Source organism: Haplochromis burtoni, unplaced genomic scaffold, assembly GCF_018398535.1.
Source record: "Haplochromis burtoni strain Fernald_Lab_line unplaced genomic scaffold, NCSU_Asbu1 Contig_155, whole genome shotgun sequence".
In the NCBI taxonomy this organism is placed as follows: Eukaryota; Metazoa; Chordata; class Actinopteri; order Cichliformes; family Cichlidae; genus Haplochromis; species Haplochromis burtoni.
The window spans coordinates 310750-334283 of NW_024582516.1; the positions used below are offsets into that span (position 1 = coordinate 310750).

A 23534-nucleotide genomic window follows, 5' to 3' on the forward strand; every position below is an offset into this window, starting at 1 on the left:
ATGCAGCAACAGGAGAAAGAATGGCTAACTTCCCAGGAAGAAGAACAGTATCTGAATATCTGCACAAATATTAATTAATATATCCTTGCTACAATTAGCATGCCTATATAGCACTTATTCTCAAAATGTGTTTTGTACATGTTTTAGCTAAACAAACTAAACAAAGTTTTATTTATATTATAATAACAATATCTGAGGGCTGAGGCCAGATCAAGATGATTAGTTGCTCTTTGTTTGGGGCTTTGTACATGTAAATGATGAAGTGAAGTGTTGAAGTGATGTCATTTTGATGGTTTCAAACAAACTGCATAGCTAAAAACTGGGAAAAAATGTCCACAAATATGTTATGCTAGCATGACATTGTGACACCCCTTTCTCTCATTCCTGTTATACTCAGTCATTTATAAACTATTAACCTTCAGAGACTCAAAAGATCACAAAAACGATAAGCAAAGAGAGTAATTTTATACCATATATCTTATTTGCCTTTCAGACATGAACAACAGCAATGGTAGTGTTACAGTGTCATTCTTAGAACTGGCTCCAGTGTCCAAGTCGTGTTGTCATAATCTCCAACTTTAATCTCCAACTGCAATTGCTTTGACTTCATATTTCACTTTTGACATACAGATGTGAGAACAAAGAGGACTGTGATACACACATCAACAGAAAAAGGATAAGCCTTCACAAAACTATTTCTTACTCAATAACTACATGTCTTCAGGCATTTTATGGCTTCATATTGTGGAAACTGAGAGAGTTATTGGCAAAGAGAAGACAGAGGGATATCTCTGCCATCTCAATAGCCAAGAGAAATGTAAGGTAAGATTTCAGTGAGCTGATCGTATCACACACATAGGACCAGAGTATTATGACACAGTATTCATTTTAGCTGCAGAAAACACAAAGTTAATGTTAAGGTTAATGCAAACGAATTACCAAAAGAGCAAAAAACTGTAAGTTGCAAAAAGCAATGCAGATTCAATGTGATTGGCATTAATGAGAAGTCCATTCCACCAAAAAAGACTGAAAATTGGATTAACAGATATTTTGTTAAAAATTACCAACATCCACCAGTTCATTAATTATTTAGAAATAAAGCTTTGAAAGGAGTACACAAGCCTAAGCAGAAAAAGAGTAGTTCCTGCTTCTGAGCAAGAGACTGCAATAATCTTTTTGTTTTGGAAGGTATGAAAATGTGTGTATTTTATTTTCACTGAAGTCTGTAATGTTTTCATAAGCATATCAGTTACTTGCTGCATATACTCAAGCATGTGGATTTATGTTACTATTTCTGTTTTTGAGGCAGACTGCATTAAAAAGCATTGTTTGTATGTTTATTAAATTATTTTCCTGTTGCTGACTGAGTGGATTAACCTCTTATTTGATGTTTATATTTATAAAACTGCTGAAATCACAAAATAATGGACAGTATCTCAAACTGAAAATCTGTATGTTAACTCCGAGACTGTAGTGAGCTACAGTATGAATCTGGTTTGACCCTAGAATGTAGATTTTAGAGAAACTGGTGTTTCAGATTTAAGCTGGGCATACACTGTGCAATTTTTTCAGCTCCTGCTCAAACTGTACGACTGAATTGCAGGGGTTAGAAGTTCATAGGTCACGATGCATGTTCTCACACTATACGGTCCGATATCAGATATGACCTCAGTGCTCACACTGTGTGCTCATACACGACTGCACACACGCTGCACTGCCATGCTGCTCCATCTTTTTCATGTCCATTTCTGTGTTTGCACATGCACAGTTTGAGAGGTTGCGTAAAATCAGCTCGTGGCAGTGCTTCAACAGTGGGATACCCTCACGAGGGGCGATCGGGATTTCAAACAGGTTTGATTTTCTTGTGACCATACGATTGCTGATCGGGAGCTGGTCGTGAGTTGTCAATCGCTTCTCATTACCCCATGTATACTACACGATGCATGACACAAGATTAAGGCAAAACTCTGGCCGATCCCCAAAATGGTTGCACAAGTGAAAAAGCTTTAAGCAACAAAGGACACATGATCAGCTACATGGGACTAGACTTTTAACTGAGGAACACATGAGAGTCTGAGATGGGGTGTAGAAGGAGAATGTGCAATAGACACTGGAGTATGAGCATGTAGGGACTTGTAGGTGAACAGAATGATTTTATAGGAAATATGGGAGTTGACTGGGTGGCAGTGGATATGCATGAGGGTGAAAATGATGTGTTGCCTGGACTTAGTTCAGGTAAGAGCTCTGACAGCTGAGTTCTGAACATATTGGAGTTTGTTCACAGCTTTGTTAGGCAGACCAAACAGAAAATCATTGCACTAAACCGGAAAGTGATCATAAAAACATGAATGGGGCTTTCAGCTGCTGGGTTAAGGCCAGAGTCTGGAGATGTTGAAGTGGTAGAAGACACAATTAGAGATTTAATTAGATTTGATATGCTAGGATGAAACCAGGACAACCTCCAGAGACGGTGAAATGAAGGTTAGGGCATGGTAATGACTTTTATGTTTTTATATTTTGTATTGTTGTTCAATTAAAAAAAAAAATTGGTTGACATCCAGATTTTGATATCTTCCAGGCAGTTGACAAGTGACATATGACAGAGCTGATTGGAGGGTGTTGTGCTGTGATATAAGTGTGTATGATTATCTTAGCAGTTATAACCGAGCTCATCGTGATGGATGATTTGATGAAGTAGCTTTGATAACCAACTCAGTAATATTAACACCATCCAGTGGAGAGCAGAAGGAAAGGCAGGAAAGGCAGGAGTGGAGCAGACAGTAAGAAATTGTGAGGATAGAATGGGAGTGTGAGGGAGGTGGGATGTTGTAATAGCCGCTGGTGGATCGAGCCAGGTAAAAGTCCAGAAACTTGAAGTAAAGGACAGGGGCGTCAGGGTAGGGGAGTGTGGTGAGGAGCTTCAAGGGTGCAAAAATAATCAGTTTTATGTTAGGAAAGAGTATCTGTGGTGGGTCAAAGCAGTGAGCCAAGACATTATAGTAACACACAGCTAAGCCATCCACTGTGTGGTCTGTGGTCAGGAGTCAAGCAGGTTCAGTGTTGTCAGCTAGGTCTGATGCGATAACAGGCTTGATGTTCCTGTATGAGATTTTATGCTTGTGACACTGCATGTGCAGGGCGATGGGAGATTACAGAGGGGATAGGAGATACTGTCGATCTTAAGGAGTTATACCAAAGAAACACTCCAGCGTGTCACCTCTGAGATGATTGGGGTTTTTAGCATGCTTAGTGATGTTGAAGTAGCCTAGCAGTGGGAATAATTCTGCAGCAAAGGGGCAATTGTGACAGGGATAGCATGAAAATTTAGGTCCCCAAGGCAAAGTGTGGAAGAAGAAAAGGGACAGACAAAGGTAAGTAGCTCAGACAGCACAAGTTGAGGATTTGGTGTGAAAAGTCATGTGAACTTTAACAGCTCAAGAGCAAAAACAGATTCCTAGAATTGCAGAAACAAGCACTCAAGATACTAATGGTCAAAGGGACTCAGTGATAAACATGCCAACATCCTGTCATTAACCTTTATGCACTAACATTTACCTCTCAATAAGATGTTGGTGCATGATTAAGTCACATGCACCCTGTTGGCACCAAGACCATGCATCAATATGGAAAAAAAACACCTCTCATAGTTAACCACAGTGAAAATAAAAACAAATCCAGTGTTTCCTGGTTCTTTCCAAGCTGCTAAAATTCAAATTTGGTTATTAGATTTATGTGTAAGTGTCAAATTTCTCAAGGGGTAACCACAGCTGATGGAGCTATATGTTTAGACTTGGTACATACGGTATTTGAAGCAGGATCTTTTTGGAGACCCCAAATAGTTAGAAAACAAGAACAAATACTGATCCATTCATTCAGCTTCCTTGAATAAAATACCTGTCAGTTGTTCTGTTTTGAAAGCAAGTGCCAAAACAAATCTACTTTTTCCGTGTACGTGTGGAATGTATTTGGTATGAGAAACCTGTTGGGTTGGTAAATATGAGCATGTTGTGCTTTGCTCCAAATAACTAACAAGACTGATCTATTTTCCAGTACCTACTAGAAATAATGATACATATTTTAATTGCAGCTTTAAGGTAATGGACAAAAAGCTTAGCTAGTTTAAAGAGATTATTTCCTATTCCACCTTTATGACTGTTCTAATGTCAATTCAGTTATTTAAATATGACCTCTTTAACTGGCAAGACAATGTTATGAGCCCATACACATGTGAGGGTCGGTTTGTCTGAATTTCAAAACCACACTGTTTTATTAGTTGGCAAAATGATTTGTAGCAGTGCATAATTAATAGTCATTGACAAAGAAATCATGCACTCTGTAGGACAGGCTAATGGAAAACAAAGCAGAGGGGATTGGATATGAATGCTGGTCATTTGGTTGGTTGGTCCACCACTTTGGAAATATTTCAGTGACAATTAAATGGATCAAGATTCATTTCTAGTAAATCTTGAGTCTCCAGAAAATGAATCTTATCTCTCTACTGCATGACTTTTTGATTTTTGGGGAAAAAAATATTTCTCCCTATTTTGGGGGAGCTTTAGGGTCCCTAATAATATATCAGTCATAAAATTTGACTAAACGGTGGCCTCATTGCCAGACCTGGCACACATCTGGTTGACATACACTCTGCCAAAACACCAGTCAGTCAGAAGTGCCAGCTTGATGCCAGATCTGGGCCAGACCTGTTTTCTGTAGGCCTGGGCCACATAAGCCAAGCCACAATCAAGCCAGATGTGGCATGCCATCACATAGACAGTGCCATCTATGCCAGGCCTGGCCCATATCTGGATGACATACGTCTTATCATGTCAGAAGTCAGCCAGCAGTGCCGACTTGATACCAGATCCTGGCCAGACCTGCTTGCTATGTGGGCACTAACTCACACAGAGACACAGTTACTTTACCAACTGACCCCTGACCCCTGAGCTCCTAAGTGTCCCTCAAACCTCATTCAGGGATCCACTCCTCTATTTCACTGTCACTCCCTGAAAGCTCACTGTCCTCACTTTCTGAGGACAGAGAGTGCACATTCCCTTGGTTTCCTTCCATAAAAGGTATTTACATCTATGTCCTGTAATTATGAGCAGATTGTAAAGTAAAAACATTGACTATGATCATATAAATGCACACAAACACATCTCTACAAACATATTCAAATGCATTATATTGCCTGAAGAAAAACTGGGCTAACTGCGCAGTGTTGCCTTGAGGCAACAAATGAAAATTAACAGTTTTACTGTATAAATAAATTTTAAAAAGTGGAACAAACAATCAAATATGCTTTTTAACATATTCATGCACATACAAGTATTTTTTAATATACATTTATTTCACTATAAACATGTAAAATAGTGATCTTTATCTTGCCTCCTAATGGAGATGTCTCTCATGTAGTGCCGCTTGCAGCATGTTTTTTTCTGTATAAATGCATAAAGGACGATGTCATGATGTTCAACAAAGGTTCACTTCATGAATACTAGATCTGTAAGCCTACTAATATAATTTGGTGTTTACTGGAAATGATTGAATTTTTTTATAATCTATCAAGCTAAAAAAAAAAAAAAAACAACAGTAAAGCTAAAGGTGGTGAACATAGATTGCTTAACATTTGCATGTTAGTTTTGCCGTTGCACTATATTTGAGCAAAAAGTTCCAGGAGTGGGTTGATGAAAGAAAAAAAAACATTGCCTGATTTGAATATGGGCATTCCCTGTTTAAAAACTAGTGCCTTAACAGTTGGCTGGGACTTCCCTGATGTTAGCCTTCTAGTTGGCTTTTAATGTTTGTAGACAAAGTCAACGCGAGGCTAGCCTTGTATTAATGGGTTTTAAAAACACTTTTAATGTACTAACACAGCAGCAGCAGCAGCAGTATTACAGTCTAGACGGCTTCTGTAAAATGTTCTCCTTCATACATCTTGGGACATTGCACTAAGACTCTATACTGGCATATTTAGGTTGCACAAACCAATCAATGCCAGAATAGTGATAGAAAGAGTAAGGTTTCAAGGAAATACTCATCATTAGCTAACTGCATCCTGTCACAGAACATGACTAAGAGGCTGAACTCGAATATTTGATGGTCAAATTGATGGCTTTTGACTTCAATTGACCCATTTTTATAACTTGTTAATGATACAGCGCATTAAGATCTTACATTTTGGTGTTTTATTAAGCTAAGCTAGCCCTGACATAGCATGGCATAGCTCACACATGGTGAGAACTTGCACATCCTTCTTTATATAATATATACAGTGCTCAGCATAAATGAGTACACCCGCTTAAAAAAGTACAAATTTAATGAGCTGCTCAATGAACAAAAGAACAATTTCCAAACTTTTCACAAGGCTGAGTTTTATTGAACATTTGTTTAACTCCATAACATGAAATTAAGGTTAATATTATAACTTAGATCACAAAATCTTCAGTTTTAACCATATTGGTTGACACAAAAATGAATACACCCGCAATAAAAACTGCTACATCTACTATTTTGTATGACCACTGTGATTTTCAAGGACAGCACCAAGTCTTCTAGGCATGGGATGAAGAAGCTGGCGACACATTGCAACATCTATCTTTCACCATTCTTCCAGAATAACCTCTTTTAGAGCCTGGATGCTAGATGGAGTGATGCACGGAGTGATGGCAGCATCTTCTTCTTCAGAATAGAGCAGAACATTGTTGAGCTCATGATACCATCAATGAAATGCAGTTCCCCAGCACCAGCAGTACTCACTTAGCCCCACATAAGGACTGCCACCACCATGTTTCACTGTAGGCACCATGCATTTCTCTTTGAAATCCTCACCTTTACGACGCCATACAGTTTTGAAACCATTAGTTCCAAAAACAGTGATCTTTGTCTCATCACTCCAGAGTATATAGTCCCTGTAGACTTCATCTTTTTCAGCATGGGCCCTAGCAAATTCTAGCCATGATTTTTTGTGCATGGGCTTTAGGAGAGGCTTCCTTCGTGGACATTACCCATGCATGTCATTCCTCTGCAGTGTGCGCTGTATGGTGTCACAGGAAACGGTCACTCCAGTTTGGCTTTCTACTGCTTGAGCTAACTGCAGTGAACTTCCATGGTGATTTTCTTCAACCCTTCTCATCAGGAGACACTCCTGTCGAGAGGTTAACATCCGTGGACGGCCTGGATGTCTCTGTAAGGTGGTTGCACTTCCATCTTTCTTAAATTTCTGGATCACTTTTGCTACAGTATTTTGGCTGATATGTAAACCTTTGCCGGTCTTCTTGTAGTCCTCACCTTTTTTGTGTAAAGAAATGATTTCCTTTCTTGGATTTTGTGACATTTCTCTTCTATGTGGAGCCATTGCTGACAGCATGAAATGGGAAGAGCTTTTCTTTGTTAAGCCACCTGTCTGCTGGACACCTCTTAAATGAATCATTAGACCCCCTGTGGTTGAATTCCTTTTAATTTGAATTTTGTAGTCTTAAACTGTGGCTTTTCTCTATAGACTATAATTGGGGTGTACTCATTTTTGCGACATGGGCGTGAATGAATTTGTTAGAAAAATCTAATTCATTCACAAATCTTGTTTGCAATCAATGCCCCACATTTGTGAGAGTATTTTGTAGTATAGAATCTCGTGGAAAATGTTAACTCTCAAAGGAAACTAAAGGTTTTCTGACAAATGTAGTGGGGTGTACTCATTTATGCTGAGCACTGTACTTGGGATTTGTAGACAACTATTGCACTGACCATTGTTTTTGCTACATTTGGAATACTTCTGGTTATTTCTTTATGTTAGGATGAAGAAGAAGCCGTATTGCTCCTGTATTAGCTCTTAATTGGCTGACTGTTAAATATAAAATTGAAAATCATTCCCTTCATGTAAAGGGTCTCAAATAATCAGGCCCCATTATATCTTAAAGATCTCATAATGCACTGAGCATTTCTTTTCTCAGCCTTTTTCGCTTCCCGTGTGATTTTACTGCATTTAATCATTAATAATCATTTAACTCTCTCTCTCTCTCCATTCTTCCTCCCTTTGCGCTCTTCTCTTTCTTCTCACTATTATGGGGTTTTTGCCCTAAAAAATAAATCATACCTGTCAGTACAATATAATTCTTCAGATCTATTCATCAAAATACAATAACGTGCTATCTGGAAGGTAACTCTTATAGATAACAGACAACCCTTGGTTTATATTTAACTAAACAGATCACAATTTACTTAGAGAATGTACATTAAAAGATAGGTTTACAGTGTGCAGCGAGTAAGGTGACACAATCCCAAAAAAATAGTTTCAAACAAGTACCTACAAAGTAGGTAAAAGGTCATCTGTGGACTGGTAAACCGGTTTCAGGCAGGTGAATAGACGACAGACATGCAGAATCAGCAGAACCATGCACACTGCTAAAGAGTCTTATGTAAACTGCCTGCATAGTAGTGTAGTTTTCCCTGATGGGCCTAAACACTGTTTTAAAACATTTAAAATGAAACAGCCAGAAAATTCGAACATTAATGATTTGGCGGAAACACGGAAAATGACCGGACTCATTTCTTCCTCGGACAAATACCTGAAAACCAAGAGGTGATGCTGAAGCAAATCAGCCAAAAATGTTGCTTTTCCCAGGTTTATTGGAATTGTAAAGAACATATAATATGACAGGTGGAATAAAAAATAAATTAAATACAGATAGAGAATACAAGAGAGTAGTTACGACTAATAAATAACATGCATAAAAATCTAAAGGCAGTGATCAGCAGCAGTGATATATGTGCATGCTACATTATGTTTAATTTAAGGCTTTAGGCTGAAATGTATATTTAGAGACACAACATTTTAAGCTAAGCAGGACAGTTTGCTTAGAAGAATGCAAGTCTTAAAGATGCAGAATGCAATACAGCAGATACCTAAATTCATTCAATGCTGAGGACTCTTTTCATCATAGACAGCACAGCTGACTGTACCAATATACAGCAGATTTTAACATCCTAAAGCAGTGGTTCTCAAGCCATGTCCTTCTGGGAGAAACAGAGCCTTGACATTAGGATGGCCAAAGACACAATGTGAAATTAAACCTATTGTCATTCTTGAATTTTGCACAATTTCAGAAACAAACTCCAGAAACATTTGCATATTTGGAGCTTGGTTGAAGGTGAAGGCAGTAAACATGACACCCGTTAATGCCACATGACGTGCTTGTACCAGGGAGCAGTCAAGTTAAAGAGGTCGCATGTGACTTCTGAAAAGTCCCTAAAAAGTTCAGGGCTGTAGTGCTTGTTTAAATACAAAAATTGTGGCACTCCTGAAAGTGAACATTTCAAAAAAGCTTGAGAATCAATGCTCTGAAGAAACATTAGGGGAGCATGTTTCATAAATATCAAGCACAAAGGTACACACAGTAGTGCCTGCACTAAAGCACTTTGGTCTGGTCAAGTCGGACTCTATGTGGATTCAGTGAGTCCTGTACATACAACACAAAAACAACATTTTTTTTAAAAAGGCACCGTAGAGTCAGAGAAAAAGGAGAGATCATGGTAATGTGTGAACATGTGCGTGTTTTCCCCACAACAGAATTCTACTCCATCATGCATTGTTTTCTGAGCGCTTGTCGTTGGCCAGCCTGTCTCGCTCTCTGTGCCGCTGGATGGCTCGCCAGATCCGGCAGAGGATTCCGCCCCTGAAAGGAAGCATAGATGTTGTTACAGCACATCACAGCTGTGCATGTTAATTATTAGCTAAAAGTATAACTTGAAAAAGGCAGTAAAAAAGGCTGTAAGGTTAACTCTCTTATCGCTTTTGTCCTTTGAGGTAAAAAAAGGGATAAAGTCTTATCAAACACATCAGTACAGCAGTCTTGTGTGGGAAATCCTGCAAGAGCATATGAAATAATGGTTTTTCACAAAGCAAAACCATTCAATCTGTCATTGCTTTTGGTTAAAATGTTGCTGTTTTACTGAGTCAAAATGCTAAATCATATATTTGTGATAAGTGGTAATCTGTGGAGCTGATCTATTAAGTTGGTATGCAGTACTATAGGCCATGGGAGAAGCTAATGGCAATGGGTCAACAGTTCTGAAGTATTTTATAGCTGCAAAACAAACTTTTGTTGTATGCTTGCAAAAGTCTGACTTTATTTAACTCTGACCTATTACTCTGTAACAGGAGATAACCGAGGTAAGCAGCATCCCTAGTTTCTAAAAGACTTTTGCAGTTATAAACGGTAAAATGACATCAGACCACTTCAGAAGAGGCTATTCGTACAGTGAGATACCATTTAACCTTGTGGAAGAAAAATGGTGTGATTTAACCATTCTAATGTTTTCTGGAACATCAGAGGAGTTTGGAAATTCAGTGACCTATAAAAGGTAAATGTCAAGGAGGCAATGATGAAGATTTACTCTTCATGTACTTGGAAAGAAATGTATGACTTTTATGAAATGTGTTTATTTCTCAGACTGCAGGACTAGCTTTATATAACTTATGTGCAGATACCGTAGATGTAGGCACCGGAGGTCCTCTTTGGTAACGTCACGAAGAATGTCCGTCAGTGTATATTCCTCAAGAACAAACTAGGACAAAACAGAAGCACTCTTACTTTATATTGACACTTCGCTGCCACGGTGCACTAGAATGATAAGCTGCACACTAATGGCCTATATAAAGATACTCAACCTTGTCTATGGTGTCGGGGTCTGCGCCCTGCTCTTTCAGCCAGTCGATGAGCTGCTTGTCTGGCTCATGGTCTGCTGGGATGTGGTGGATGGATGGAGGTGAAATGTCTGAAACGACAGGTATAGGAACACTTTGCTCAAAGTACATGTTGATCTTCAGTATTAACCCTTTCTGGTCACTACACTGAGCAGCCAGTCAAAGGCTGTTTTCTTGTATTTGTGTCAGTGTTGATGGTATACTTGCACATAAAACACTACATTGCACACTGATGTGTCACTCCATACCCTGCCACCCAATGGTCATTTAATGTTAATATACTTGGATGACATGTTACAATGTAATTACTGTTATTTAACCCTGTCATGCATGAATTATGACAACCTCAATCAGGATTTTTCTTTTAAGTACTTTATTCATCCTTTTATGCCTAAAGATAAATAAGATACTTAAGAAAAAAATCCTGATTGAGGTTGTCATAATTCATGCATGACAGGGTTAATGATCTCTTCTCCATGACGACAGCACAAGAATGTTAGATCATCACTTTGGCACCTATACATGTCAAACTAGCTGCACAAGCAGCTACAGGCTGACGTGCAACTTCAAAGAGATGTACACTAAACTTGACAAGGACTTCAAAATAATGCCGGGGGCTTTTAAAAATAGCCGCAACGAGAAAAAGTCCCCGGCAATGAGCCAAACTCAAACCACTAATTAAAGCACAGCTCTATCTTAAATTCACAGGATAATCTGAAATATATACACATTACCACTTAAAGTTCTGCTGCTCCAACTGTCTGACCCCCAAATATTTGAACTGCAATATGTGGAAGTGGAAGAAGTCTTTTCTCACAATATATGGATCATCAGTAGAGGACATAAAATTGATACCTATCATTATCATTGGGTGCAGCACTCTAAAGAAATTAGAGTGTGTGAGAGACTGCACTTTCAAATTTCCATTAGGTGCTCAGGAGGGTTTTGAACCAGCTGGATTAGAGATTAATTACACTAAAGAATAGAGTCTTAGGTAAGGAGGCTATGATGTCTTTGAGAAAGATTCAAGGGAAAGGCATTTGTTTAGATTTAAAACCTTCCTGTTGGATTAAGCTGTACAATCTATTTCCCCCTACTTCCTCTTTTTCATAACAGAAGAAGAAAAAAGTGTTTTTGTATCACGATCAAGCAGTTCTGAACATAAGCCCTATATCATTAACTTACTAATAGAAATAGAAATGTGCAATAGAAGCTGCTAAAAATGCTATAGCATTTTGTATTTTTTTCACTGTTTATACTGGTGGAGTGTAGAGTAACTAACTCTCAATTATAATTTCCGATCCCATCTGCAGAAGATTTAATTCAAAGCCTGAAACAGGATTTGAGGAATTCTTGGTTTTCAGATTTCCACAAAAAAATACCATAAGCATTACCACTGAGAGCAACAGGTTTCCAAACATTGTAGGTTTAGAACAAACATTGTTTAAGACTGAATTGAATGATAACTAGGACTTAATACAGGTCGATCCACAACTGTTTGGACAATGCAACACAGGATCCCTCCCATCTCCATCTGCACCCTGACCCATGGAAATTACATTTTATGGCTCTGGCCTGAAGCCTTCACTCTCACAATGGCTCTAGTCTTGTTCAGCTCTTCCTGCAGACTGTGTGGTCGTTCACTACCTTATCTTTTCCATGGAGCCCAGAAATCTTCCCATGACTAAACTTTGTTCAGAAGCTGGTAGAGTTTATTGCTCTTGGCTATCTGGCATTAATTTGTTTGAGATTAGAAGCCTCATGCTAGCAGTCGTAGTACCTACATATCTGGTTACGAGTTTACATTCCTTTTTATTTTGGGCGGGAATCACGTTTCAGATGTAAAAACACAGCCTACTAAGTGTCAAGCACATGTCAGCAGTGCTGAATTATTTACAATATTATCTGTGGAATATTACATTTATGCAGAAAATAAATATATAAATTATATAGTGTTACCACAACTGAATCCCAACCTAACTCAACCCTAACATTATTATCCAGTATTCTTTTCCTGATCTAACTCCTTATGGATATGGATACAGGGTCTAATTTTATAGACTGTGGTCTCTGATTTACAATACTTCTTTTTCAGAAATTGCAACAAATTAACAACATTAAATAACATTCAATCTTACTTAAATCTCTGTTATCTAGTCTCATCTTAAACATGCAAATACCTTCAAAATGGTCCTAGCCTTCTTCCCTGGAGAAATAAGTCTTTTATGGAACCAGTTTAGAAGTCAGATTGTAAAAGTTAAGCATATTTAAACATGGCACTTTTTCTTAGCAGGGAGTGTGTGAGTGATTCAGTTTACCTGGGGGTCTGTGTCTGACTCGGACCAACTCTAAATCATGTGTTCTCTGCTGCAGGGTGGTTTTCAAGACCTGCTGGTACTCCTTCTCCTTTTGTAGCAGCTCATCCAGCAGCCTGCAACAACAATAATATCTGTTAAGTTAATTTCTATAGTTTCTCCTGGTATACACAATGTAAAGATGTTTGGACAAACTATTTTATACTGAAACTTCCTGCTTTGAAATTCCATAGTGGAACTGATTTGGACACACGCATTAATGTCAGTTATTGGTAGGAGCTATAGCTACACAGTACAACGGCTAAATACAAGAATCGCATTATAGTGCATTACACAATTGTCAAACAAGCGAAAATCCCCAGTTCTATTTCAGGAGGAGACATAAATGCCTTTGGGATTATCTCTAGTGTAAAAACCATGCCAAATCAAACATGCAGTAAGCAGCTAAAAGTAGATTTTTACATTATGACTAAATCGACATGTACAAGCACAGGGCTAAAGTGCAGATGCAGTTTTTACAAAGTCAACATGAGTATCAGACTGTTCTTTGCAGTCCCATTTCCACTGTGGTACTTATTAATAAAGTTTCCACGAGGCTATCTCAATTAAAAATTCAAAAGTCTGCAGAGAGTCAGCTGCAGGTGTGTTGTTTGAGAGTGTTTGAGAGGCAAAAATGAAGCAGAAATGCTGAGAACAAATACCAAAATCTGAATGAATGGCTGAAAAAGATGAAATCTAAAGTAATGAACTAAAGCGTCTTAAGTTGAAGTTACTAATAGCTAAAAGCAGTAAAGGAAAAGCTAAAAAAAAGGTGATGATGAAATCACTGATCACATGTCTCTTGATGGTATGAATGAAGACATTATTGCGTTTGATAGATGCCACTCACATGACCGCATTTGTGAGCCAGTAAGGAAAAACAAAACAACTTGAAATGCAAATGTAAGAGCTGAGGAAAACCCCTCTCTGTATCATTGAAGCATGGTGCCAGTAATTACCATCTGATTAAGGTGATTACTGGCACCATACTGTTTTGTGTATTAGGACTGTGCAGAAATTTGCTCCATTTCATGCCCCTGTGGGTATGTCAGCCACCTATCATAAACAGCCCTGAAGAGATAGTGACAGTGTACGTGGGTATGCTTGTAACCTCACGTTCTGTCCTTGTTTTCCGCTTCCTGCTTCAGTTACAAGTGGAAACCTGTGCATGCAGGCCTGGAGAAAAAATTCCACATGAGCCTGTGAAGGTTTCCACCTGACCTTAACTGTGGTAAACAAAACATTTAATTAAGTGGGTACCTGTTGGTTTCGTGTTTGAGCCTGCCCAGCTGGGCGCCTAGATGATGATGTGAGCGTTGATGTTCGTGGGAGTGGGAGGAGTTCACAGTGCTGACCGCAGAGTGTGTGTGATCGGACGTTGTCCCCGTCTCGTCAGTTTGCTGCACTAAAATGGGTCCAAACTCTGCTTCCTCCTCATCGACCTCGTCTTCCTTCTCTGCTCCCTCACACTCTGACGCCGGGCCAAAGTGGGTCTGCAGCTCTATTGTGTTAGTAAAAAAGTCATAGGTCAAGGTAATTGATGTTATGTTGTTGGCTTTCTGCGAGCACTCTACTACTTAAACTACTAAACCATAAATCGGAAAAGTAAAATAGCATGGATGTTAATGTCCACTAGGTGGAGTAAAAAGCTCATGACAGGCTGCAGCTGCCAGAGATGCCCACCTGGTATAAGGATGGTTATTGCAGCCTGCACAGCTCGTCGGATGATGTTATCCATGGCAAACATCCAGTGGGGTTTAATGTGGTGATTTCTCAGGACCTTGTTCACCTGAGAAGGTCCGCACAGACATTTAAAGTATAGACACTTTTATTTGTAGGTTTTTTTCAACACTCACAAGATTCCACACTCACTATAGCTGGTTGCACATTTATTCGATTGTTTTTGGCAAGATGTCTAGTGGAAAACGTGGAAATACTTTTTAGGGCCTTTTTAATTGGCAGTTAAGGACACCAATTAAAAAACAAACTGTCATTATTGTCAGAGACGAAAGGTACAGAAAGTAAACTGAACTGAAGTCTTCTTTCTGTGGAGAGGGCAGAGGAGGTAGCACTCATCATCTACAAATCAAAGGTTGGTGATTTGATCCCTGGCTGCTCCAGTCTGCGTGCCAAAGTATCCTTGGGCGAGAAAATGAACCCCAAATTGCTCTCTAATGAAACAATTGGAATGAAACCGTGTGTGTGTGTGTGTGTGTGTGTGTGTGTGTGTGTGTGTGTGTGTGTGGTAGTGCTGACCGAGTCCTGGAAACCAAACAACACCAGCTGAATCTGGTTGATGGATGTGGAGTCAAAGTCGAGGTCCAGCTTGAGCTTGGAGATGGTGGCCGCCATGACGCGCCGCTCCGGGGAATGGATGAAGTCTCGAAGGATGCAGATGATCTGCTTGATGTGATCGATGGACAGCTGGAGATCCTCGCTACCCTACACATAGTTTTAGCAGAGTGTGCAATTTAAGCCTAGTGATCAATAACTGTAGCATTACAAGCCCATATTATTAAGATTATTATACAAATTTAAAAATTATTAGTGATTTTGTAGATTTTTGTTCCTGGTTGGGTTTTATCTTTATCTTTTAGGATTTTACCCTGTGCAATAAAGTACATTTCTTTATCAAGCACTCGGGAAGGATATTAGTATTCTGAAAGACCAATTACGCCCCCCAATGGAAGAATCAGGAACAACAGTTATTTTAGATTGCAATTAGGCCCCCTGTGACTGCACTGGATTCATGGTAGTGAAACAGTAATGACAATCTGTGTTGCAAATTGCTCAGACATAGATCATAGGGGTATAATATGAAGCAAGTCTAACATAGCCGGGCTTTCTTTGGTTTGGTAAAATCTGAAACCCCAGCTGGGGTATCATGATCCAGATTTCATTACGGTGGTTATCAACTCTTCCCATTAACCCCAGCTTTATGCTTAGAGCTCTGTGTGCACTTGATTTGATGTATCACTTGACTCTTCTGCACAAAATGGATCAATGGGACACCGTCTACTCGAGAGTCATTAACAGATGAGCAGGTAGCAAAAATTTCTAGATAAAAACTGCAATTTGTGTTAGTATGTATGGCTCTGTAGGTTATATACATAAAATATATTCCTCCAGCAGAACATCTACACCACACTTATACAGTGCTGTAAATAAAAGAATCAGTGAAAGCGTGGCATTTCCAGCCTATATTAAATTCTCAACATAAACTGCTCCAAAGCAGGTTGTGATTAGCAGAAGTTACCTGTAAAATGTGACTTATGATCTGCCCTTGTTTCCTGGAGACAAAGCCACTACTTTTATAACTAAAACGTTAAACTGGGTCTTCCAGGAAAGCTGAGTCATCATGTTTGCCCAGGTGAACAGACCTTTCTCTCCACAACAATATATGTCCCCCGAGTGTGCTTGTGGAACCAGACTTATATCTCCACTCTATATGTAACACAAGTAGACACACACACACCTGCATGTGATTTTCCCTGAGGTTGGAGATGACCTTTTCCTGGTCTTCATTGAGGACCTTGTACAGAATGGCCCGTCTCTCGCTGTCCTTCTTTAGCATGAACAAACCACTGTCCCTGTCCTCAGGAGATGGGGGAACAGAGCGGTCCTCTGATACTGAACCCTCATCAGGCACACTGCAACACACATACACACACACACAAAGTTACCTGAGAAGCACATAAAACAAGACATGAAGTGAACAGATGATTTACAGCAGTGTGCTCTTTAATTTATTTACAGATACAAGCCTCTCCTGGCTACTCTGTGTGCAAAGGAAAGTGCAGAAGTAGCATGAGTCAGCGCTGCGTGACGTGCATGCATGTGTGCACATTGGTGCTCGACTGATGTGTGCAGAGCCACCAGCTGAAGCTTGTAAAATTATCAGGACTCGTTAAATTAGTATTGTAAAAGGCAGCGGAGGACGGTGTGAGTGCAATAAGGCCACCTGCTATCTGCACACACAGATGCACTCGTTCATTTACATCGTTTCACATGATCTGAGATTCAGCACCAGCAGCAGGATTTCTTTGCAGAAACACATTGTTTCATTGCTCTAATAATTTGTAAAACAATATTTTAAAAGGAAATAGTTTTCTTAATGCCATTCGATCCCAGTCTGATGCAAAATCTCAGTATGTGGTTTCAGACACACCTCAGGTAGTTAGAACTGGGAGGTTTGAGCAGATTCTTGGAGCCAGAGCTTTTCCTCTTGTCAAAGAATATGTCGTGTTTTGCGTCGCAGTCGGGACTCACAGAGCCGTGCTCACTGCTGCTACTGCCAGCGGCCTCGCCTTGCACCTGCACTGGCAGGGAGATGTTAGGGATATAGTCTGAAGAATACATAAAAAGAAGAATAGGAATAAGACATGGGCAAGACAATTAAAACAATACACTCACACATAAGGACATTTTGTCCTTTACCCATACTCAACTTTATTATATGACTTTTTATGGCCATTCACCATTGCATTTTATCCTGCTACTTGTATCACACCATCAATAAAACCTAGTGACCCAGCTCCACTGGCAGCGCTACATGCCTACTACCATAACACTGCCTCTACGATATTTGCCAGATATGCTTTGGATAATGCTGTTTCTCCCCTTCTCGACATATTTATCTTCCCATCATTCTGGTACAAGTTAATGTTAGTTTTCAGATTCAGATTCAGAAGACTGAAAAGGCAAAAACACAGGGGCAATTAAGAGACTGACCTTGCAATTAAATTGAATTAAAGCTTTAATCACATGATGGTTTTTTTTTTTAAATCCACTGTGATGGTTGGTCAAATGTTGAGGGTTAGGGTAAGGAAGCCTAAACGCAATAATGTCATTTTCTGTGACATAGTGTGACCTTCACTGATTGGGTGGGAGTGTCACAGTCCAGGGTCGGTGACTCAGTGTTTTAAGTTTTGTATCATTACTGAATTTTGATTTTGTCATCGTTTATCTTTTCTAGTCTTTTGGGCTCTGTTTCTGTGACCCATGGTTACGGTCAACTGTATCCTAGTCAAGTCTGCGTCTGTGATGTTTCCTGTTTTACTTTGAAAGTCTGTGTCCTATGTCAATGTATTGAGTTTTGCTTCCTCTTGGTCTTGTCATGTCAGATTACTCCCAGCTGTGCTCTCCTCCTGTGTCTCATTCCCCTCGTTATCCCAGTGTATTTAAGCCCCGCGTTTCTCTTTGTCAGTGTTGCGTTGTCTGTTATCCATGTCATAGTTAATCATAGTCAGTCTGTTATTCGAGTCATCATGTATCATAGTTTCCTTAGTTTTCATGTTTCCACCCGCCATCAGCCAAATAAAGGCTCGCTCTTTGTCTGGGTCTGCATTTGGGTTCACATCTGAAAAGCACCGGCTGCTCAGCTGTGACAGTGAGAAATATATGTGGTTTTATAACCTCACACAAAGGGAAGAAAAACCAGTTTGGATATTACTGGTTTCTCACCTATATTTTTTTAATCAAATAGCACTACTATTTACATGAGCATCACAAAAATCATGCAGTAAAACCCATTTGGAAATGTGATGATATTTTTGTGGTGTTGTAGTAATGTCTGTTTGTATTTACCTGGTGATTTGAAGGCGATCTTACTCTTCTTGCCCTTGGTGTTGTGCTTGACAAAAGTGTCTCTGAGCAGGTCCAAGGCGATGGCCCTCTTGTGAGGGTCGGGCTCAAAGCAACGTAGAATAAATGACTTGGCCTCCTGTGACAAAGACTCTGGAATCTCTGGATGAATTTTAAACATGCCAACCTGAAGTGAGAGACCACGGAGATTTAGTGTTAGAAGAAAATAAACATGTGTTTTGCAAATAACTGGACCGCTGAAGGCTGGAAAGGTTCATAAGTAAATACGCAAACTAACACAAATAAGCTCAGTGTCTACCTTAAACATGGCTGCCTGTGGTTCCCCCAGCTCATGAAAGGGAGGTTTCCCAGTGGCCATTTCTATAATGGTACATCCCAGGGACCAAATGTCAGCTGGTGCCCCATAGCCTCGAGGGCCCTTGTCAATTATTTCTGGAGCCATGTACTGCAAGGTACCTTCAAGTAGAGAAGTATATCGTGTAAGCATTTGCAACACAGAAAGAGATGCAAGAGAGTCAACAAATCCATTTTTACTTGCAAACCAAGACTATGAAGTAGCAAAAGGCTGCTTCTGTTAGCTAATATTTTTATAACAGTGTATACCCTGACTGGACATTTTATTGCATGGCCTTGCACACAAAGTGCAATCTGAGGCGAAGATTAAAGATAGATTTCAGAAGAATTTTATTTTGTCTCCCAGTCTGCTCAGAAATTCTGTGCAGATTGGCATTTGCTCCAAATGCTGATGTAAATAGAGAGCCAGCAAGAGCTATAAAAAAGGAGAGTGAGACAAGAGCAAGTGATGCTCCAGAGAAGAAACGGATAAGGAAACACACACACAGACAGCTCCTAATGAAAGGTAAACACCCTTCTGCCTCTGCTTGATTAGCTAATCTAATTACCCACCTTGCTGGCTGCTGGAGAAGGCCAGATGGCCAATAAATGTGTATGTCAGTACATTCGCATGCACTCATGTGTCTCTCTGTTTCCATAGAGGCTGATTGTGGCTCTTGACATTTTGAAGGTCATTTGATATTTACACTCATAGTCTGAGAGTGAGCATATCTCAGACTCCATTTATGCATCTCAGACTGAATTAGTCTGTTTATGACAGGTCAGGGCTCGTGTGTCTTTTTGTGACATTGGAGTTAAATAGAAATGAAATTGCTCATTGTGCATTTTTCTTCCAAGCAGAACGTTTTTAAGTTGTTCACATCTGAGAACTTCGTGGGATTTGTGAGATTATTATATTATCGTTATACCCCTAATTAAAGATTGTGAAATCGTAGTTTTAGTTTGCATTATTCTCCTGACTAAGAAGAAGGTGATAACTATTACAGTTATTAAACTGATTTGTATTACATTAGACTGCTGATTTATTGTGAATGAATGATATTGTTTTATGATGCATTATACGGCTGAGGTATAAAAAATACTGTTTTCAGAGAGTCATCACCTTATTTGTCTGAATAGAAAAGAACAGAACATACAGCACAGGAAGGCAAGATCATAACTTGGGCTCACTGAGAGAGAGAAAGAATGTGGATGTTTAGGTTTTATGACTAGGTGGAGGGGGGCTGAAGCTATAAGAATTGGAGGAACGCTCAGACACTTCGAGATCAGGCGGACTCATCTCCCATCCGGATGGTTTATGCTCATAAAGTGTTGAATTGTATGGAATAAAAGCTTGTTGATTGAGCATTTATACACCGAGTATTGTCCTTCCTTCAGCCCAACGATCAAAAGAATTGGGAGCATTTAACAGATTACAGTTATTACAAACTTCAACTTAATCCCTGGGCTATTGTTTGAAATTTCTGTCAGTCATAGACAATGAACAGTTTAAATGGTTAGCTAACAGCATAAACAAATGGTACATGAACAGCTTTGGGCTGTTAGCTACACAAAAACAGGTGAAATTAGTCACCAATAGCTGTTACATGGAGTAGCAGCTAAAAGTAGGGCATGAATGATTTTAATAGTAAGCTAATACTTTTGAACAGTTTGAAGACTTGTGTGTTTGTGTACATTGCACATGGCTCTCAGGGTATATCAGATGAAACCACCGTGTTAAGCTATATTCTAGCAATAATGACTCTTCTCACAGAGCAAAACTGACACAGGAAATATAATATGAATTGTTTTTTATAGATATTGTAACGTTGAAAGGCTGTTTCTTTTATTTAATGCCTTTGTAATCTCATTGTTTAGAGTGTATTTAAAATGTATATATATATATATATATATATATATATATATATATATAAAAATATAGTTTTTTGTTGGGTTTTTTTTAATGTTTTTATGGGTTTTGATGGGTGTTTATATGTATTTTAAAACCTGTTGTAAAATTCAAATTCTGCAAGATGATCGAAAAGGTTACCTGTGAATGTTTCTGTACAGGGATTGACTCCTGCCAACCGTTTTGAGGTACCAAAGTCAGAGATCTTCAAGACACCACTGTAGGTGTTAACTAGGACATTATCACCCTAAAAAGAAACAAATGAGGAGAGATTTAAATGCATTGAACTATGTGGGTCATTATTATTTAAACTGAAGCCTACAGAATTATCACCAATTATCACCAAGTACTTCCCCATCAGTAATGGGGTTCCACGAGGCTCTATTCTTGGCCCTGTCATTGTTCCCACTGATCTTCAGTGCTGTTTCTTTCTAGTTATTCTTTTTTTTTTCTCTCCACCTATGTGATACATATGCATATGTGTGTGATTTGATAGGTTTCCCTGGAGTTCTGAGATTTTCTGAGGGGCATGCCCACTAACCCATTCTCATTGGATCTTTGGTCGGCCCACCTCGTCTACTAATTTTTCGCCTGCAGTACGAGGACCAGCTCTGCAGTTTTGCCATTTGTACACATTTATGGCTCTCAATGTCTCAGGTCCTTCTTGTGTGTCAGCTGTCAGCAGTCTCTTAGCCTCATTTCTAAAGTCATTCACACATAAACCTACTTCTGATTTATCTGCTTGCTCACTCTCGACCAATTCAGAACACCTATGTCTCAGGCACGTCTAACTGACTGATGTATCTTAACATGAATGTACTTTTGCAGGCTCAGATGTCAACTAACACAGTCTCAGCTAAGAATGACCAAAGCTGACTAAAGACACCCTGAAAAAAATCCCTCCAGAAATGTGACATTGATGTAAAACAATAGGAAATCATGGAAGCTAACAGGTTGCATGCTTATGAGAATAAGAGACAAAGTAGCCAAGTGGAAAAGTGTGCAGCTTTGAGGACGAGAACCAACATAAGTGTCCAGTATGTGGTCGCCTTTGTGCATCAGACTTTAGCCTGAGATCCCACATGATGGTGCACAAATGAATGGTTTTAGGTTGGACTTGAGGACCACAATACTCGACCATATGTCTCAGTCAGCAAGAAACTCATTCATCCTATGTAATGCTCAATACTTTAATGTCTTTTCTTCCAGACAAGACAACTTTGTATCCACAAGCTCAAACCTAAGACTACTTGTAAGTTTCTTTAAAAAATAATTTTAACTTGAAATTCAGTCATAATGACATTTCACTTTATAGAAGTAACAGCTGTGTTCCTCAAAGATGTATCATGGCAGGCGGGGTTCCTTCTACCTTGATGTCTCGGTGGACGATCTGGTTTTCATGCAGGTATCGGAGACCTTCCAGAATCTGTCTGGTGTAGAAGATAATTGTTGCCTCCTTCAGAGGACCCCATTTCGACCGTAACAATGCAGACAGACTTCCTGGAGAAAAGAAAGAAGGCGTGTCCAAAGCCTATCTTAAGGGTGGAAAAACACCCAGCTAGTTAGACTAATTACCAACTCGGTGGTCATAAGCATATCTCTCTGGAATAGATGAGCTTTAGAGAAAACATCATTTAGACACAATATCTTATATGTTGTTTTTCTGCTTAAGACATTTTTTTGCCTTTTCACTGAGGCTGAACTAGATGTATACTGCAGTAAGGCTACCTAATAGGAGGTAACACAAGACAGCTTCTATTACACAGAACTGTGTCTCTTTCTGTGGTTTGTACAAACATACCTCCAGGCACTTGTTCCATGAAGATCTTAATGTATCCATTCTCAGAAATGGAACCCAAATACTGAACAATGTTCCTGTGCTTCAGGTATTTGTGAAGAGCGATCTCTTCATGAAGGGGCTGAGAGTACCTGTCCACGGAAAAGAAAACAGACATCAGAAAAGACAAATTGCATTTCGTACCCTTGCTTTGTGTGTTATTTGTGTAGGTTCTGTTTTATCATTAACTACATTCACATTGGTATTAACACTGGAAATAATTATCTGTTCATTGTCCAATAATCCAGACACATTTGCTGCAAAGTAAATTATTAAAAATTAAATACTGGTAAAACATTGCTGCAAGCTCCTATTTGTTTTTGTGTGATTTAAGTTCAACTGTAAAATAAAGACTGTTTGCTCTTTGTGTTACTACAACATAATAAACTCTTAAATATACTAAATGCAATTACTGCATTTACTTTTATTTATGTGGAAGAAAAAAACTGAATTTGCCATGAGTTCTCCATCAGTAAAATTGAAATATTTTAATTATTATATATATTAAGCAAATTTTATGCATTTCTTTTGTTTTGTCAGCTATGCCAAAAAGACTTGGAACCATGAATGTAGGTTGGTAGGTCAACCTACCTGCTGTCTCTTTCAGGGATCTCTTTGATGGCAATTCGGACTTGGTTGCTGAGATCTCTCCCAGCATACACCACTCCGTAGGTGCCACGACCCAACACTACCCTTTCCCCTGTCTCATCGGTGTCATATTCATACTGTAGCACAGAAAAACAGGCATAGAAATGACATATTTTACATATTTTACATTAAATATCTCACACACAC

General features: G+C 39.1%; 1 protein-coding gene and 1 long non-coding RNA gene across 5 annotated transcripts in view; one reads left to right on the plus strand and one right to left on the minus strand.

Moving 5' to 3' along the window:
* The window catches only part of LOC102302962, a 3419-nt gene extending 2009 nt beyond the window's left edge, over positions 1-1410 (plus strand). The window contains exon 3 of the long non-coding RNA XR_316412.3: positions 7-1410. This is a non-coding gene — a long non-coding RNA (uncharacterized LOC102302962). The remainder of the gene's footprint in view (positions 1-6) is intronic.
* A 7197-nt stretch (positions 1411-8607) lies between these two features.
* The window catches only part of map3k15 (mitogen-activated protein kinase kinase kinase 15), a 31027-nt gene continuing 16100 nt past the window's right edge, over positions 8608-23534 (minus strand). For 2 of the 4 annotated variants that reach the window (XM_005932155.3, XM_042224919.1), the window contains 15 exons: positions 23331-23464; positions 22704-22831; positions 22272-22402; positions 21044-21149; positions 18959-19116; positions 18643-18826; positions 17225-17402; positions 16532-16706; positions 15313-15498; positions 14740-14845; positions 14317-14557; positions 13021-13133; positions 10667-10773; positions 10487-10563; positions 8608-9671 (listed from right to left, as the gene is read on the minus strand). In XM_005932155.3, coding sequence (XP_005932217.1) covers positions 9578-9671; positions 10487-10563; positions 10667-10773; positions 13021-13133; positions 14317-14557; positions 14740-14845; positions 15313-15498; positions 16532-16706; positions 17225-17402; positions 18643-18826; positions 18959-19116; positions 21044-21149; positions 22272-22402; positions 22704-22831; positions 23331-23464 — 2118 coding nt within the window. In that variant the 3' untranslated portion in view covers positions 8608-9577. Of the gene's footprint in view, positions 9672-10486; positions 10564-10666; positions 10774-13020; positions 13134-14316; positions 14558-14739; positions 15196-15312; positions 15499-16531; positions 16707-17224; positions 17403-18642; positions 18827-18958; positions 19117-21043; positions 21150-22271; positions 22403-22703; positions 22832-23330; positions 23465-23534 lie in introns of those variants that run through there. The other 2 variants (XM_042224918.1, XR_006054884.1) reach the window with 2 other exon arrangements.